The sequence below is a fragment of the Xenia sp. Carnegie-2017 genome, unplaced genomic scaffold (genome assembly GCF_021976095.1).
Source record: "Xenia sp. Carnegie-2017 unplaced genomic scaffold, XeniaSp_v1 HiC_scaffold_19, whole genome shotgun sequence".
NCBI classification, from domain to species: domain Eukaryota; kingdom Metazoa; phylum Cnidaria; class Anthozoa; order Malacalcyonacea; family Xeniidae; genus Xenia; species Xenia sp. Carnegie-2017.
In genome coordinates, this window is record NW_025813481.1 from 3,461,780 (window position 1) to 3,477,884 (window position 16,105).

The following is a 16,105-nucleotide window of genomic DNA, read 5'->3' on the forward strand; positions in this document are numbered from 1 at the left end:
TTAACTAATCACAATTATAGCAAATATATACACAGTTCAGTGATGTCATTCATATCTATCTGACTAAAGAACCATGCATCACAATTAACACTGTGCAATTATGATTTTTTTAATTGTTTAAGTGCAACGCATTTAATTTGTTTTAAATCAAAGGGATATGTTGCTGTAAAGATGAAACTTCATTTGAGTTTTAAGAGAGTCTTCACATATATTTGGTCTAAATAACACCTAAAGTATAATTATCCAAGAATTTTATTGAAATGTACATTGTACAGTTTATTGTTTTAGAACTGTTTAAACCATGTGGTAACTGTGACATTTTATGTAAAAATTTCGCTCTGTTTTAACTTTCATTTTATTCAAATTCAGCGTAAATGATATTTATCGTACTGCACTTACAAATAGTTTTTGATGATTGCAGATTTTTTGGTTTTGACTTCTTTTGCCACTCCATGGATGAAAAAAATGACTTCTTCGATAGTCTGGTTATAGACCCGAGCTTTTCAGAAAGCGATGTCAAAGACTCGGATACTTTAGAAGGTTAGAGTTAAAGACCCTAGCTTTTCAGACCGTGATTCTCAGCAAATGATAAATGGTAATTTATGATTGTGAATTTTTACTAGACACATTTATTTGACAATGTGTATATTATATTTAAGTTGTAACTTTAAACCAACAACTTTTCCCAAAATTGTTACTGTATAAAATTTGGTTTTATAGCTAATTTCTCGTTAAAAATTTGCTATCATATGTGTCGATTAACGTTGGAAAACTTGTTGAGAATAACTCGTTGAGAATAACTGTATTTATATTTTGGTTATATTTGGTATCTCGATTGCTCATTAGTGCATTGTGATCGAGAATTTACGGCAATTATTTATTGTAGATTGAACTGAGTAGTATAGTTATCATTGTGACAATGAATCTGAACGCATAATACTTTTCAATGTGTATTAAATACATCGAAATATTTACATTATGTAAAACGTTTATCCTCGTTCAAACGATGAAACAAAAGTTATTTGCAATCGACAAAAAATTGTTGAAGGCATATTAGCTAATCAGAAAACAACGCGGCCCTAATATTATAAAACATACACATGTACGACCTTTAGTGATCCATTCATACGGAGTGAAACATGAAATCGATTCATAAATTTAGCAAATGATTTATAATATACAAATGCAGGCTTGGTTGGCGATCATAACTTTTCATAATTATAGTCCGGTTCTGTACTTATTAGCCTTGCTTGTAAACTCTTTGGTTCGCAGATCACCCTTGTCTGTTGGCGAGTTAATCAGTTGAATGAAAGCCACAAAGACATTTATTTTGCTTTTGACTATTTTAAGAGTTACAACTATTATTTGTGTAGGATTTATATAACGTAGATTGACAATGAAACTTATGTAATATGATACGTGTCAGTAGTCAAAGTAATTGAAAGTCAGCAGGAAATACATTTTAAGTACTTACGATCACTTGAAATGTGCAAAGCTTTCTAACTAGCTTTCAAATATTAAACATTGCTTACTAATTACAATCGTCACTGTATCGTCGGAAATATGGCTATCATATATATGTGTGAAACAAAAAAGTCGTAATGGTTTTGAATTATCGGTTGTGTGGAAGATATTCGCGTCAGAAAAGTGTTTTAAAACAGTTGTTGACGAGTATTTATAGTGAAATTGGTCTTTGGTGAAAATTATATTAAATTAATCATCAAAATTTCTAAGAAATCTTGGAGATTTCACTTTTCTTACTGTGAGTATAGTCACGTGACATGCGATCTAAGTAAGGTGCGTTTGGTAAATGCAGAATAGGTTAGAAAGCTACTGGGTCATTTGAGTGATCAATGAGCACAAAGCACAAATTTTTTAAATCTCAAACGTATTTGGTGTCAATCATATTTAATGTAAAATGTACTGTGTTTATTATTTTACCACATGTACGCAATGCGTACCTATTTTTTAACAACATACTTGACTGTGAGACAGTCAACCTATCATGTGAATAACATGTGACATTTATGTTGTCTTTTTCTATTGCAAAATACCGCTATCATATTTAGCTAACTTTTAGCTTGTTATTTTCTGAAGCAAATAAACACTGCATTCAGTTTACTTGCATGTGTGAACATAAAAATAATGTTTTCATTGTTTATTTTTGTGTGAAAAGACTAAAAGCCGAAATTACAACGACAGGTACATCGTATAGGGGTTGGTGTATGATCAAACAGCATACTATAACAGTGCCTTTTTTTGAAAATAGAATGCAGGAATGGTGGCTTATTGTGTGGCAACAAAAAGAAAACATCCTTTTGGACATGAACGGCATAGACTGGACAACATTTTGAATGGAAACCCAGTTGGATTGAAGGAAATCAAGGATGCCACGTTCAAAGACCTTTTATCGTGAATGCTACAAGTATACATGATATTTTCACTGTAGATAACAATGTTTAGGTACAAATGTTCCAAGCTCAATTGTACAATCCGTATTATGGAAGCAGGAAGCGGGTAATTAATTCCATTTAATTCAGTATATGTCAAACCTATTTATAGTGTATAAGATATACAAAATTAAAAATATGTATTAGCATAATTACAGTTTACAGATGAATTATCTGACCAGTTATAATTCCAAACAAAATTTATATATTTGCGACATACTGTAAGTGTAACGGTAATGTGCAACTAGATATACACAATAAGTCATTGAAAAATGATCATCAACCAAAAAGTACCCGACATAAATCTTTTCTTTATGTAACTGTATGCTTAATAATGACATGTTTACCTTATAGCCACGCATTTTTTCGTCCCTTGAAATACATTGTTCTAGATTTGAGATAACTAATATTGATTGTACGAGAAGATGTTTTTTATGACCAGTGATTATAACACATGAAGCTATATATTTTGATATTTTGACTGAGATGGATTGGTGTGAAACAGTGAAACCCATTTCCAGTGGTGAAATCTCAAACCTGAGTCATGTCATTTTTGCAAAATGTGCTCTGTTGTTTCCTTTTCTAACTGGACAGCAAAAACAAGAATATTTGGCAGAAGTTCGTTTGTCCATATCACAATAACATTGTTTTGAAATGAATGCGATTACTAGTTTTGCTACACCTCCCCCCCCCCTAGATAGGTTTTTCACACCTCTAAACAAAAATTTTAACTCCCTCAGTTTTGAGCAAAACACATCAGTAGTACAGTTGAATTGAGTTTTTCTGTGCACTGTTTCAGCTTACTACACTACCTTTGGTTGCTTCACTATCAAACCGCCCCTGAAATTTAGCCCTTACTTTGTCTTATGTCACTTCCTTTTTTTACCACCTATGATGTTTAGCACTACCCCTGTAAAAATATGAAAACCTGTTTATGTGTGAAACCTGAGCTATTTCATATCCATGTCCATGAACTGTCCCATGTGGTACCATATGTAGAAGTGTAATGGTGGGTCTCGGGAGGCGGCTTGACAAAAATTTTAAAAAGACTATTTACGTAAGAATAAATTAAAGACGTAAAGTTTATGTTCCTAGGCATGCTGATAAGCTCTGACATTTTTTGAAACAGGCAAGTGTCGTTCACTTCATTGTTTTTCTGTGAGAATGTTTGGAAAGAATATTGTTTTTACACATAAACGATGCACACATTTCCTATGCGAAATTTACAGTGGAAACACCTCCAGCGTTTCATAATAGGCTTGTCAAAAATCCTGTATTTATTTGGAGCAAAGAATTTACAACCACAAGTTTTAGAAGAGCTTTGAAAATTTGCTTCTTACAACAAGGTGAAGTAAATTTAATGTTGCTTGCTCTAATCAAAACTCTGAGCCTGTTCTATTTTTGACTTCATATTGTCTACAGTCATTAAATGTCTGTGATTTTTTCATTAAAAGCGTTTATAAAATGATGAGAAAAACGAGGAAGAAAGAAAAGAACGTGCGTTCGTAATTTCTGGATTGAACATCGCGTGCCGAAGATAGAATTAAAAGAAACGTTGAAGAGAACGTTAAAGAGAGGTAAATTTTTGAAGAAAGAAATCAATCAGATCAAGAAAATAATAATGAATCATATGAAGAAAATTTAGAGGTGAGATCTGTTAAAATGAAGTTGATTTATTTTTGGTTTTATTTTAATAATAGCTGCTGCATTGCTACGGTGTATTCGTTAACTTCAGATTCCAAGTTCTATGTGGATATAAAATATCAATTAAATCATTCACAAATTCATTTATTCTACCTTCCCCCCGTCCCCCCCGTTTCCCTTTTCCGCCAAGACAAAATATGGAATGTTTTAAAGAAATGCTCCATTGTCCAAAGATTATATTTATACGCGATGCAAAACAAGTCATACGTATTATTTTGATAGTTGATTCTCATCAGACGAAGCAAAAACTTTAAGTAGTGGAACATGCACTGAAATTATTGTAAGTTTTATTTGTATCGTATTCTCTTTATGATTTAACACTGGTACGCTTTGCAATAAAAATTTGCGAATTCTTTGAGTATATGTAATGACAATGTTCAAATTCCATTGCGTCAAACGTTTGATTTTATCACCATGAATTTGACTTTCTATCACCATAAATTTGTACTTTCGATGTGTTCAAATCCCAATACTATATTTTTAATCGTATTGGAATAGATTTCTACAAATCACGGAAAATTGGAAAGGATCAAATGATTTTACTATTCCGACTAAAACAATTCCAAACGATTCACTAAGCTTCAGTTTTTTTTGCATTTTTACCCACAAGTAAAGTTATGCATATAAAAAAGCCTTATAACAAGGCTATTTTTGAGTTCGTATAATCTGAGCAACTTTGTTAGCTTGTGTATTAAAAATTTATATTGTTCATTCGTCATGACAAAGTTGTTTGAACTACGTAGGCGGAAATGGACACGCAAGCAAATTTTTTGCATGGGAAGACCGGTTTCGGGAAAATTTATAAAAAAAATTACAAAAAAGAACAGTTACTTTTTTAATTATTTGATCAAGTGACTAACAACTGTTAGAGAGTTCTTTAAATGAAAAATTACCTGGATTTTCCAGCATTTAAATCAACTTACTGTTCAAGTTTGTCGTTTGCATGTTAATAGCCGTTTGAATAGGGAGCTTTATATTTAAGAGAGCATTGATAGTCTTGGTGAATGTTAAGTCAATCACAACTTCAACAAATGTTCAAGACTGTCGGCGAATATCGTCTTTTTAAAAGTGAAGGTAGCCACAGTCGCTCGGCCAGAGTTACCGGTTCATTAGACACTTGCATGCAATGGCAACCTAAAACATTAAGTCAAATAATGCCGAATATTTTAAAATGACTTGTTCTCTCACAATTGTATTTCTATGCAATATGATTGCGATATGATTAATATATGGTCGTACATTTATCTTTTATAGCTTAGACATGAATTGCACGCAGTTTTCACCAACATTATATTAGCTCTATTGCATCATGTATTATATGATAGCGGCACTTGTCGGTCTTCACTTTGACATGTTTAAAACATATTGGAAAGTACCTTTAATATCTGACTACTTATAAGAGTTATGATCTTGAATACTATCTATACACAGTGCCGTCCAAAATTCTTGTATGTGCAATCTTTATAGAATATACTTAAATTTCCTACATTAGGGTCATGGAAATAACTTGTTTACATAGTTAAATAGAAGTTATGAACATTTGCTATGTAATCGACCAGAGGAAAATTTTATCTTTTGTGGCCTAGATGAAGGCAGGGTACAGACTTTGAAGGGTGACAGCCCATTTTGCCCGACATAAAAGGCGTAGCTATAGACTTACCCGATGAATCTTGAAAGCTTGTAAAGGTAATTTATAGTACAGATATATACAATAAATGCAATTTTCAATATTATGCAATTTTTACTTGCATAATAACTTACCTTGTAAAATTAAGTTTTACGGCGCAAAATAAAAATCATGGCTATACGTCACATTTGTCGCAATAATGAGTCGTGGCGTTATGCATTTTTTTATAAGTTCTTAAAATCACTATAAATGCTAATTCAACTCAATCTTGAGATCCTCTAATCTAACGATTCCGGACTAATCGCTATGAAGCATGTATCTACGCTGTAATGAACGCAAAATATAAAATTGAATCAACTAAGTGTAGTAGCTAAATGCTTTCTGAATACTTTGTAACATACTTATAACTATTTTACAGCACCTCTGGGAAACAGTGTGTTTAGTGGCCTAAAGGCTCTTTTCCACTCATCTCAAAACGTACTCGCAAGCTCGAGTGCCTGCGAGTTACTCGTAGCGAGCTTACTATGACCTGCAGCATAGTTAAATTAATTGAACAAAAATTTTTGATCTCGCGAACAGACTTTCAACCTCGCAGCGAGAGCATTTTGCGATGAGTGGAAAAGAGCTTTTAAGAAACGCTGTTGCATATTGCTCACTAAAAAGGTGGAGGCAACAACGGGCCATGGTTTTAAATTAGTTACTGTTTCTTTCGTTGCTTTTTTGTTAATCGAAAATTTTTATCTACCATCACTGATGCAAAATCAAGGTCAGTTTTGCTAGCAAACCTTTCCACTTTTTTTGTACAATCAATTAGAAATACTGTAAAACTATATTTGCCAAAAAGTTTGCACTCTTTTAAGTTTATTTAAAGAAGGCGTCTTTACCTGGAGCACACGAGAATATTGTTTGTTAATTGCATATGGGAAACGCACTATTCTTAAATTCTCAAATATTTGTGTGTCTAACGGTATTTTTTTCGCAGCTGAGGTTGTTATTGAATTTCCTACATTACATTTCTACTCTTTAATGTCCATTAATACCAATCAGGATATTATTCAACAAAGTATACACGAGTTCATTTTTCATTACAAGTAAAATATAACAAACTATAAGTTAATGGAAACTAGAGCATAATTCACACGACATAAATTAATCTGGATTCAACCCAGGTTCAAATGAACCCACGTTTGTCATTTTTGGTGTGTGAACACTACTGATTCAGGTTAGGTCTGGGTTTAATTCATTCGACATGGGTTGAGCTAAACCAAGGCTTAACTTGGTTTGTTTATGTCGTGTGAATTAAACTTAGCATAAAATAAATTTAAACTGCTTCTAAAACTAAACGGAATTTCCACATATCATTTTGAGATGTCATGCAACTGTCAAATATTTTTTAGTGCATGTTATCTCAAAATTGTTAATGGTTGTAATCAGATTTGATTAGATCATGTTTATGGTATCGTGCCTCACAATGAGATTTTGCACTCTTTTAATTTTTTGCTTTTTGAACAATTGTCGTACCGTCTTAATACATAAATTTTATGATTACAGATTTTTTAGTTTTGATCTTTTTTGCATGCGACTCAAATGGATCAAGGCAAATGCTTTCCAAAAGGTAACGTTTAAGACTCTCGTTACTCAAATCTACGAACTCTCAACAGAGGCTGTATTATAGAGTTTTTCATCTCAGTGCCTCCACTAATAGGTTGATTGAAAACATGGTAAGATAAATATCATTGTGAAGCCATGAATTCTCATTGAAGGACATAAATATGTTAGCAAATAGAGTGCCTAGGGGGTGCCCTCAGCCACACCATCAATCTGTTAATAAACTTGACCATTAAAGATGAAATGACAGTTTTTGACGGAGAGGGAGAGAAGTTGAGTGAATTGTGAACGATGAAGGCCTTGAAAGGACGTGTTATTGGAGAAGAGGTGATTAGTTATTATAGCGATTGTTTCATCAACTAGGATGTTGGTGAACAATGATTTAACATCAAAGCTCGCCATCACAATGTTATTGGCGTTAATGTCACTGTGTAAAAGATCTTGGAAAAAAGAGAAAGAGTCCTTGATAACATGGGAGCTGGCGGAGATTGGTGTAAGGAAAGGAATAAATAATTTGGCTAGCTTGTAGGAGTAGTTGTCAATACTAGATAAAATTGCTCTTAGAGGAATGGAGGATTTATGAATTTTAGGGAGTCCATATAGTATGCAGATACGTGTACCAGTGGGATAAAGTTCTTTATTTTACTATTGTGATGGCTTTTTTAAAAGTGTTATGTTGGGCTTTTATGTTCATATTGATAATTCGCAATTAACCAAAGCGTTCTCAACATTCTCAATAAATCAAACGTTCTCAACATTCACTGTGTTGCAACTAAAATAATTTTTTGCTATTGCGCTTGCACACGACGATAATAAAATTGTTGTTTTCAAAATTGATTGTACAAACTATATGTTTGTCTACAATAACCTTAAAAGTATAATGATAGCTATATATAAAAATACTTTCATTTGTTTCCACATATTACATCATTACTTATGAGACGACCAATATCTTGACCAATGGATATTTTCTTCGTAATCAATACAGAAACAAACATGTTATTGTTGAAGAGAAAAACCAATCAAAAATACTTTTTATAATGGAAAATTGTAATTTGTGGTTCTGTAATTTTTATATTTTCTTATATTTATAGTCGGTGTGGCATTATGATGCGACCAAATCTTAAAAGAAGTCCATACATTAACATTGTTCATAGTTCATGATAAAGAGACCATTAAATTAAATTGTTGTGTTATAAATAAAACAAAAAATGCTCTATTTGCTTGTCACTATAACAATATAACATTTAATATTATTTTGATATTTATTTTTCATTATGCAGAAGAGGGAAAACAATGTTTGGAAGGTTGGTATAACGAATTATTTTCAGTTTCGTAAAGATTATGATTAATTTTTTTACTTCTCTCAATTGCTTGAGTTAGAAAATGCTGTGTAAATTTTTTCAATTTTCAGAATTTTTTAATGACTTTAAATGAATTAAAAATTCTTTTCATTGCATGCATAAAAATGTAAGTGTCTGAACGTAAAGTTCAGCATGTCGTAAGCAACCATCTTAACTATTTCTTTTTTTTCCCAGTTAAAACAAAGTCAGTTATTGAAGGGATCATTGCTTTGTAACATTTGTAGAGATCATTGAGTAAATTCAATTTATTTTAAGAGGATTTTTGGTCATAATATTCAGATACTAAATTTCATGTTTTATGTTAATGTGAATAGGATGTGTGTTTTATCTTTTGCAGAATTGCTCAATCTAGTTTAGCAGATCTAGCGTTTTTTTCAAAATGAATAATAGATGCTAATTTCAAAATTTTAAATTCAAAATATATTCAAACCAAAACTATTGAATTTGAATTTCAAAAAAATTAAACTTTATCAATGGACTTGCCTCTATGTATTTGGAAATGGAAATATATCCAAGCATGAGCTGCAGCAATTTGTTTTGACGTAACCTAGATCCGCCACTGGCTTTATTGAGTTAGAGGTTGGTATAGTCATACAATGAACTAATCGTGGAACGTTGATTATTGCGCGTGAATTGTATGATGACCAACTCATTTCTACCGGAGTAAATGTAATTTCCATATCAAAGTAAAAACATCCGTGTTTTCTCATCCTGAAAACACAGCAATGTTATATGTTATGTGATATTGCCAAAACAAATAAAACTGTGAATTGATGAAGTTATCAGTCCTTTTTTAATCGTTCCTGATTTGTACTTCTCCTTTAAGTTCAAGAATTGTTGCGTCAACCATGGAAATGTTTTGATAAATCATTAATACATAAGGAAAAGTTTAAAATGATGGAGGAATATGGACGCAAACATCCAGAAAAAGTTACACTGCTCAATGAATTCCGTGTAATCTTCATGAAGGAGTTTTTGCTTGGCAAGGGAAGTGATGGAACCCGTGTTTACCTCGCCCTGGGAAATAATGGTTATGGAAAAGCAGTAAAGCGAATACCCAAAGATAGCGGCAATGACTTTGCCAATCGAGAAAAAGAAATTTTTAATGAGTTGAATGCAAAGCGTTCAAATTATGTTGTGAATTTTTGGGGTTTAAAAGAGAACCTTGACGAAGAGTATTTGTACATGATATTAGATTTGTGTGAAGAATCTTTAGAGAGTTATGTGAAATCGTCTTCTTGGCAAGATCTTCAAAAAGTCGTTCCTAAAGTTCTTATTCAGATCTTAAATGGTCTAGTTCACCTTCACAGCGGTGAGCGTCCTATTCTTCATCGGGATTTAAGACCCTCGAACGTTCTTCGAGATGTACAAGGAAATTTTTTAATCGCTGACTTTGGTATAAGTCATATGTTATCTGATGAAACTTCGACATATCGGAGCATACAAAGAGGAGCTAATATTGGATAGCTCCAGAGTCATATGACGCATCAGATGAATCAATTGATAAAGTTCGTTACAAAAAAGAGTCTGATGTTATGGTAGGTTCTTGAAGTAGTAGAACTAGATGTCCAACTACAGCTCAATGTTGTGTTTGCATTTAATTAAATATTGGTATTTGGTAGTGATACTGATTTTGTCTCAATTTTTTTCTTTACTTCGATTGCATCGTCATATAGTGTCAACCTATAAATTTAAATAGAAATAAATTAATTTTTGATAAACGTGTCACAGTTACAATTGTATGTTCCTTATTTAGATTGCTTTTGATACATATAAATGGCTACGATTCTATTTGGAGAAAATTTTTTAGATTTTTTTAAGCTGCACATTTATTGTAGAGTTCTGCAAATCACAAATAAATTCAATCTTTAAGGTTTTAGTATCCACCACTGACTGTTTATGACATTTTTTTATTGAAAATAGAATGCCGGAATGGTGGCTTATTATGTTGCAACAAAGGGAAAACATCCTTTTGGACCTGAGGCGTATAGACTACAAAACATGTTGGAGGGAAAACCCGTTGGTTTGGAAGAAATCAAGGATGTTCAACTTAAAGATCTTCTTTCATGGATGCTACAACGACAACCAGGAAACAGGCCATCTGCCGATAAGGCATTAAAGCACCCTTATCTACAATCAGACGAAGAGAAAATTAACATGCTGTGTGATATGGGGAACCAACTGGAGGTGAAACATTCACAAGGTAATGGTTCCATGACACTATATTGTCCAAACTTAATTGTCATTTTCACCGTAATCGTACATTCGTTTCTTAGGATGTACTATTTTGATGTTTATTTCTGGTAATTATTATTTTAGTTTTGAGTTTTCAATTATCCTCTCACAACTCTCAACTTCTTTTAGTTTTATGTATTTTATGCATGGTGTCAAGACGTTCACTATTTCATTATTTCTCATTTGGGGTAAAGTTGGTCTTTTTGGCAGCCTTATAACATTTCTTTATTTCAAATTACCCTTGCAACCATGCATTCTTAGATACCAAGTTTGTTAAACAACTTGAAGAAATCAATGGAAAGAAAAGTGAAGACATTTTGTCACTCTTAAATCATAAATCTTAGGCTTTTAGGAGAGTAAGAATTAAACATAAGCAAAATGATGTGGTAAAACGAAAAGAAGAGCTGATGTGTTTGTCTGAAAGGATATGATTATATGTCTAGTCATTGAATTAGGGATATCCATTAAGCACCAAAAGTAGTTTTATTTTCGATGATTTGGCTGAATGATGGCTCCGTGACAATATTCAAGAGATGCGTCCAAGCTGTTCTCTCACTACCTACCTAAGGGTGCGCTCACTACCTACCAATACGTACTATATTTTTGGTTCCGCTTGGTAGACGATATAATCACTAAATTAGTAAAATTTTATCGTTTTTTTTGTGAAAGTCGTTATGTTAAGTATTTATTTTTTTTATTTTTTTACATATACATCGAATTTAGTATTTTTGAAAGATGGATTGGATATGGAAGAGAACGAAGATGTTGCTCAAAATCAACTTGATGATATGAATAGGTTTCGTCGTTTTTTGGTGTTGGGAAGTGAAACACCAACCTTCTATGTTGACGAAAAAACTTTAGGCTTAGAAAATAAGCGAGTCTTTTCCAATCTTTTGCAAGCAGGAAGGGGTGTTGAAGTTGTCAATGAAATAGAGAAGTATAGCATTGAAGGACGAACTGCAAGAAAGCAGGCCATCGTGTTTTCTCTCGCTGTTTGTGCCCGGAAGGGAGATCTTGCCACAAAAAGACAAGCATACAAGGCTTTAACCAAAATCTGTCAAATTTCGACTCATTTGTTTATGTTTATTGAGTTCTGCAAGGTGTTGAGTAAGCCTGGCAAAGGTTGGGGTCGTGCCCAAAGGAATGCAATAAAACGATGGTACAAAGAAAAAGATCCATGGAAACTGGCCATGGATCTCACCAAATATCAAAAGGTTAAAGGATGGTCACATAGGGATGTTGCAAGGTTAATTCATCTCAAGCCAGAAGAAACTGATGTTTCTGATGAGTTGTTTGTTATAATGAAATATGTTGTTCATGCCTGGCAGAAGCTTTTTGAATATTTCTTTCCTGAAGATAAGACAACTCCACATCGTCCAATTGGAGAGAATAGCATTGCAATGTTGGAGTTTTTTCGGGCAGTTGAAGAAGTAAAAACATTGCAAAAGGAGGCAAGAATGGTTGAACTGATAAATCAACATAATCTTATTCGAGAACATATTCCAACACGTTGGTTTAATTCCAAAGAGGTAAAAACATTTCATTTTTCATTTTCTTTTTACATTTCTGAACTTGTAATCATCGCAGTGTTAACTTATTGGACTGATTTACAAATTTAGCTGAGATTTTTTTCTTTTACTTGAATGTGTAGAACAAACTTTTTTCTTGCAAACATGTTTAGGCAATCTTATGCCATCGTCAGTGCGAACAAAATAAATGAGCTATGTTACTATAAATGTTGTATACTATACATGAAATTCGATAAGTTATTTACAGACAATAGAGATAAGTGTAGAGTTTCAATCATTTTCAAGTAATTAATATATAAAAAGTGGATGATACGTGAAGTGAATGAACATTGAATATAAAATATATTTGCAAACTAAGAAAGATGTTAACACGGTGAACCTGCTTATTAAGTTCAGATTTGAGCTTCTTTAATTTTAATAGTGAAAGAGAAATTGTCAGCGCGAAGAACTGTAAAACAGGCGTCGTCATAATGTAATTTGAAATTAGGTGAGGATTGAAACTTAGGAAGTGTTTCAAGATGTGTGAGTTTTTGTCGATAGAGGTGTGTTCTTTAATCCCGGAAGACATATGACGCATTTTTTCGCATTATATCATATTTTTGATTTTTTTTAAGTTTGCTTTCCTAACTTCTAACGTCATTGCTTAGGTTAGTGATAATCATCATGTTGGACCCTTTATTTGTACGACAACTATGGTATTCCATCAGTTTACTTAAATTAAATTTATAAATTGGAAATTCATTATACAATCATTGCGAAGTTTCTGAATCAATAATTGATAAGCTGTAATTTATTTGGCAAAATACAGGATATTTTACAAGCTGTAAATTCGGAAAGCTTGTTGTTCAAACTCTTAAACTCTTGTTTCTAGGTATGGAATTCTCTATTAAAGAAAATGCCAATGACTGCAATGATACGTAACTTGAACAAAATGACTTCCATTGGCTTGCTTGCTGAAGGATCACCTCAAGTTAAAGATGTTTGTAATAAACTGCAAAACGAGAATCTGCTAAGAATTGCACGTATCCATCCGTTTAACATGTTATTAGCTTTGACAACATACAAGTCTGGAAAGGGTGAGAAAGGTTCTCTTGAATGGCAAGCCAATGTGGAAATCGCCAAAGCATTGGAGAAAGCATTTTATTTATCATTTAAGGGTAACAGAGTACAAAATCAATTTGTTTCACCAAGTAGTTGGTATTAATTTTTTTTGTTAACTTGCATTTTCAATGTTATTTTGTACAATTTTAGAATGTTGAACCAACAGGTAAAAGTTACATGCTAGCCATGGATGTAAGTGGCTCAATGCAATTCAGTAGATGTATTGGTGCAAGTACAATCAAACCTCATGTGGCTTCTGCTGCAATGGCTATGATGACAGCACGAACAGAAGAACGTCATGAATTTGTTGCATTTAGTCATGAAATAGTTCCAATGGAGATATCCAGTAACATGAATTTGGATGAAGTTTTGAATGTTGCTAACAATGTGAGTAAATTAAATTTATTTGAGCATAATAACTCCTACTTTACCATAATTGATTTAATGTAACTTCAATTTTAATTTTTGAGAATTTTTTCGGGAACAGTAATGCTCTTATGTAAAGTTGTTGATTGTTTGCGAGTAATTATGAAGTTGTTCATGGTATTAAAGTAAATGGTTTGAATGTGGGAGTATCTTTACATGTTTGTAAATATAGATCTTCCAAGTTAGTATAGTCCTGAGAAGAACTGTTTTTGTTGATGTTGACTGATGTTTCGACAACATTAGCGGTAGCGATTTAATGCTGAAAATGACTACCACTAAGGTTGTTGAAACGTCAGTCAACATCAACAACAACAGTCCTTCTCAGGACTCTACTAACCTTGACAATCTACATCTACAAACATGTTTGTTGTATGTTATGCAATTGCAACATCTTCAACGATTCTTCTTTGTTTTATTTTCAAAAGATTTCAAGTATGTAGTGTAAAGCAAAAAATGTTACATTGTATTTTTTAGATTCCAATGGGTAATGCAGACTGTACTCAGCCCATGCTTTATGCCACCAACAACAAATTGAAGATTGATGTTTTTATTGTTTACACAGACTCTGAAACATATTATGGTGATGTTACTCCAAGGGAGGCTCTAAAACAATATCGTAAGCATTCAGGGATTTATAATGCTAAACTCATTGTGGTTGCCATGGCATCAAATGGTTTCACCATTGCTGACCCAGATGATCCTGGAATGCTTGATATAGCTGGCTTTGACTCTGCTGCACCACAAGTGATGAAAGAGTTTATCTTGGGGAATCTTTAGAAGTTTTTAGTGAACATCCTTTAGTTTCTGTCTTTTCTCTATAACGAATATCGTCATTATGATATGACAAAAATTCATAATCTTCGATGGCTCAATTTGAATGTTGCATGTGGTCGTCAAAGTTGCTTCGTGCATGTTTGCGGGCATGAATTTTGTAAACGTCAATCGCCCTGTTATGACATTTTGCCTAAAAAAACTTTAGCAAAACACGGGAAAACTAAAAACAGGATAGCCAACAGTCTGGACTAAATCCCGTGTCTATTCATCTCTACAAATGAACTTCGTTATTTGTACAAAGTCAAATTGTCAATTTATCCACATTTCTCATGCCTTTCCTTACAAAAGACAATTTTTGCAATTATTTGCGAGTTATCAGTTATTTAATGATAAGCTTTTCGTCTTGAGAGAAGAATTTTTATCAGATTATATTTATTTTGATGGCTATTTAAACTACAAATTAAACATAAATGCAGTAAACCAAGTTATTAATCTCATAATTTTGTCAACAACAACTCGCTGGAATGCAACTCGTCTTTGCATGGTGCCAATCAAATTTTTTCTTAATATTTGATCGTTAAGCTCTAGAAAAAAATGTCTCAGGAGCCGGAAGGCTATGTATGTTCAGAAACTTCCAATTTTTGGATTGTGAGCATTTTTTAAAAGATTTGATAAAAAATGGAATACCTGGTTTATACAGATGTGCTAAATTTTCAATGAGGGTGACATGATGCAGTTAAAGAAAAAAAAAATCGAATTAAATTTAAAAAAATTTATCACACTAGCTTAACTATTGTAAATTACCACACAGTTAGCATGGCACACACACATAACTTTTCGAAACCCTGCGGTTGTATGCATTGTTTTACATGCAAGTGTTTATTATATATTTCTGGGCTTGTATGTAAGAAAAAACCTAGCCAATGATATGAGCCTGAGAGTATTTTCCAAAATTGTTGTTTTGAATCGATTTAATGCCTTTTGGTCATGTTTTGTGCTCCAACTTTCTAGACTAAGTTATTGGTTGAAAGAACGATTGTTGGCAATGCATTCAGCGGCTTTACCAGTGAATGTTATGCTTTTAAACATAAAAATATAACCATTGCCAGCTTCACTAAAGACTTCACTAAAGTGCATCCGTTGTCAAAGAAAGGGTTGTCAAATAAGTATGTGGATATTATGTACATTGTCATTGTTAAGAAAGAAGATTTTCAGCATTTTGGTATAAATCATATTGTATGATGCAACTGACCAGCTTTCAAAATTCGAACAGCTAGCGCACTGCAC

General features: G+C 32.7%; 2 protein-coding genes and 1 long non-coding RNA gene across 3 annotated transcripts; all 3 read left to right on the plus strand.

The window, feature by feature from the left end:
• The first annotated feature begins 425 nt into the window (after positions 1-425).
• On the plus strand, positions 426-2,502 carry LOC124438004. The gene is made up of 2 exons (XR_006945943.1): positions 426-540; positions 2,270-2,502. It is a non-coding gene; the product is annotated as an uncharacterized LOC124438004 (long non-coding RNA).
• A 1,849-nt stretch (positions 2,503-4,351) lies between these two features.
• Positions 4,352-14,898, plus strand: LOC124437967 (60 kDa SS-A/Ro ribonucleoprotein-like). The gene is made up of 10 exons (XM_046987963.1): positions 4,352-4,434; positions 5,741-5,840; positions 7,333-7,396; positions 8,673-8,696; positions 9,580-10,291; positions 10,677-10,956; positions 11,712-12,517; positions 13,389-13,673; positions 13,769-14,005; positions 14,519-14,898. Exons 5-10 carry the CDS (start codon positions 10,289-10,291, stop codon positions 14,819-14,821), a joined length of 1,914 nt encoding a protein of 637 aa, XP_046843919.1. The 5' UTR covers positions 4,352-4,434; positions 5,741-5,840; positions 7,333-7,396; positions 8,673-8,696; positions 9,580-10,288; the 3' UTR covers positions 14,822-14,898.
• Positions 9,648-10,220, plus strand: LOC124438776 (MAP kinase kinase MKK2/SSP33-like). The gene has a single exon (XM_046988972.1). It carries the CDS (start codon positions 9,648-9,650, stop codon positions 10,218-10,220), a length of 573 nt encoding a protein of 190 aa, XP_046844928.1.
• Positions 14,899-16,105: the final 1,207 nt, after the last annotated feature.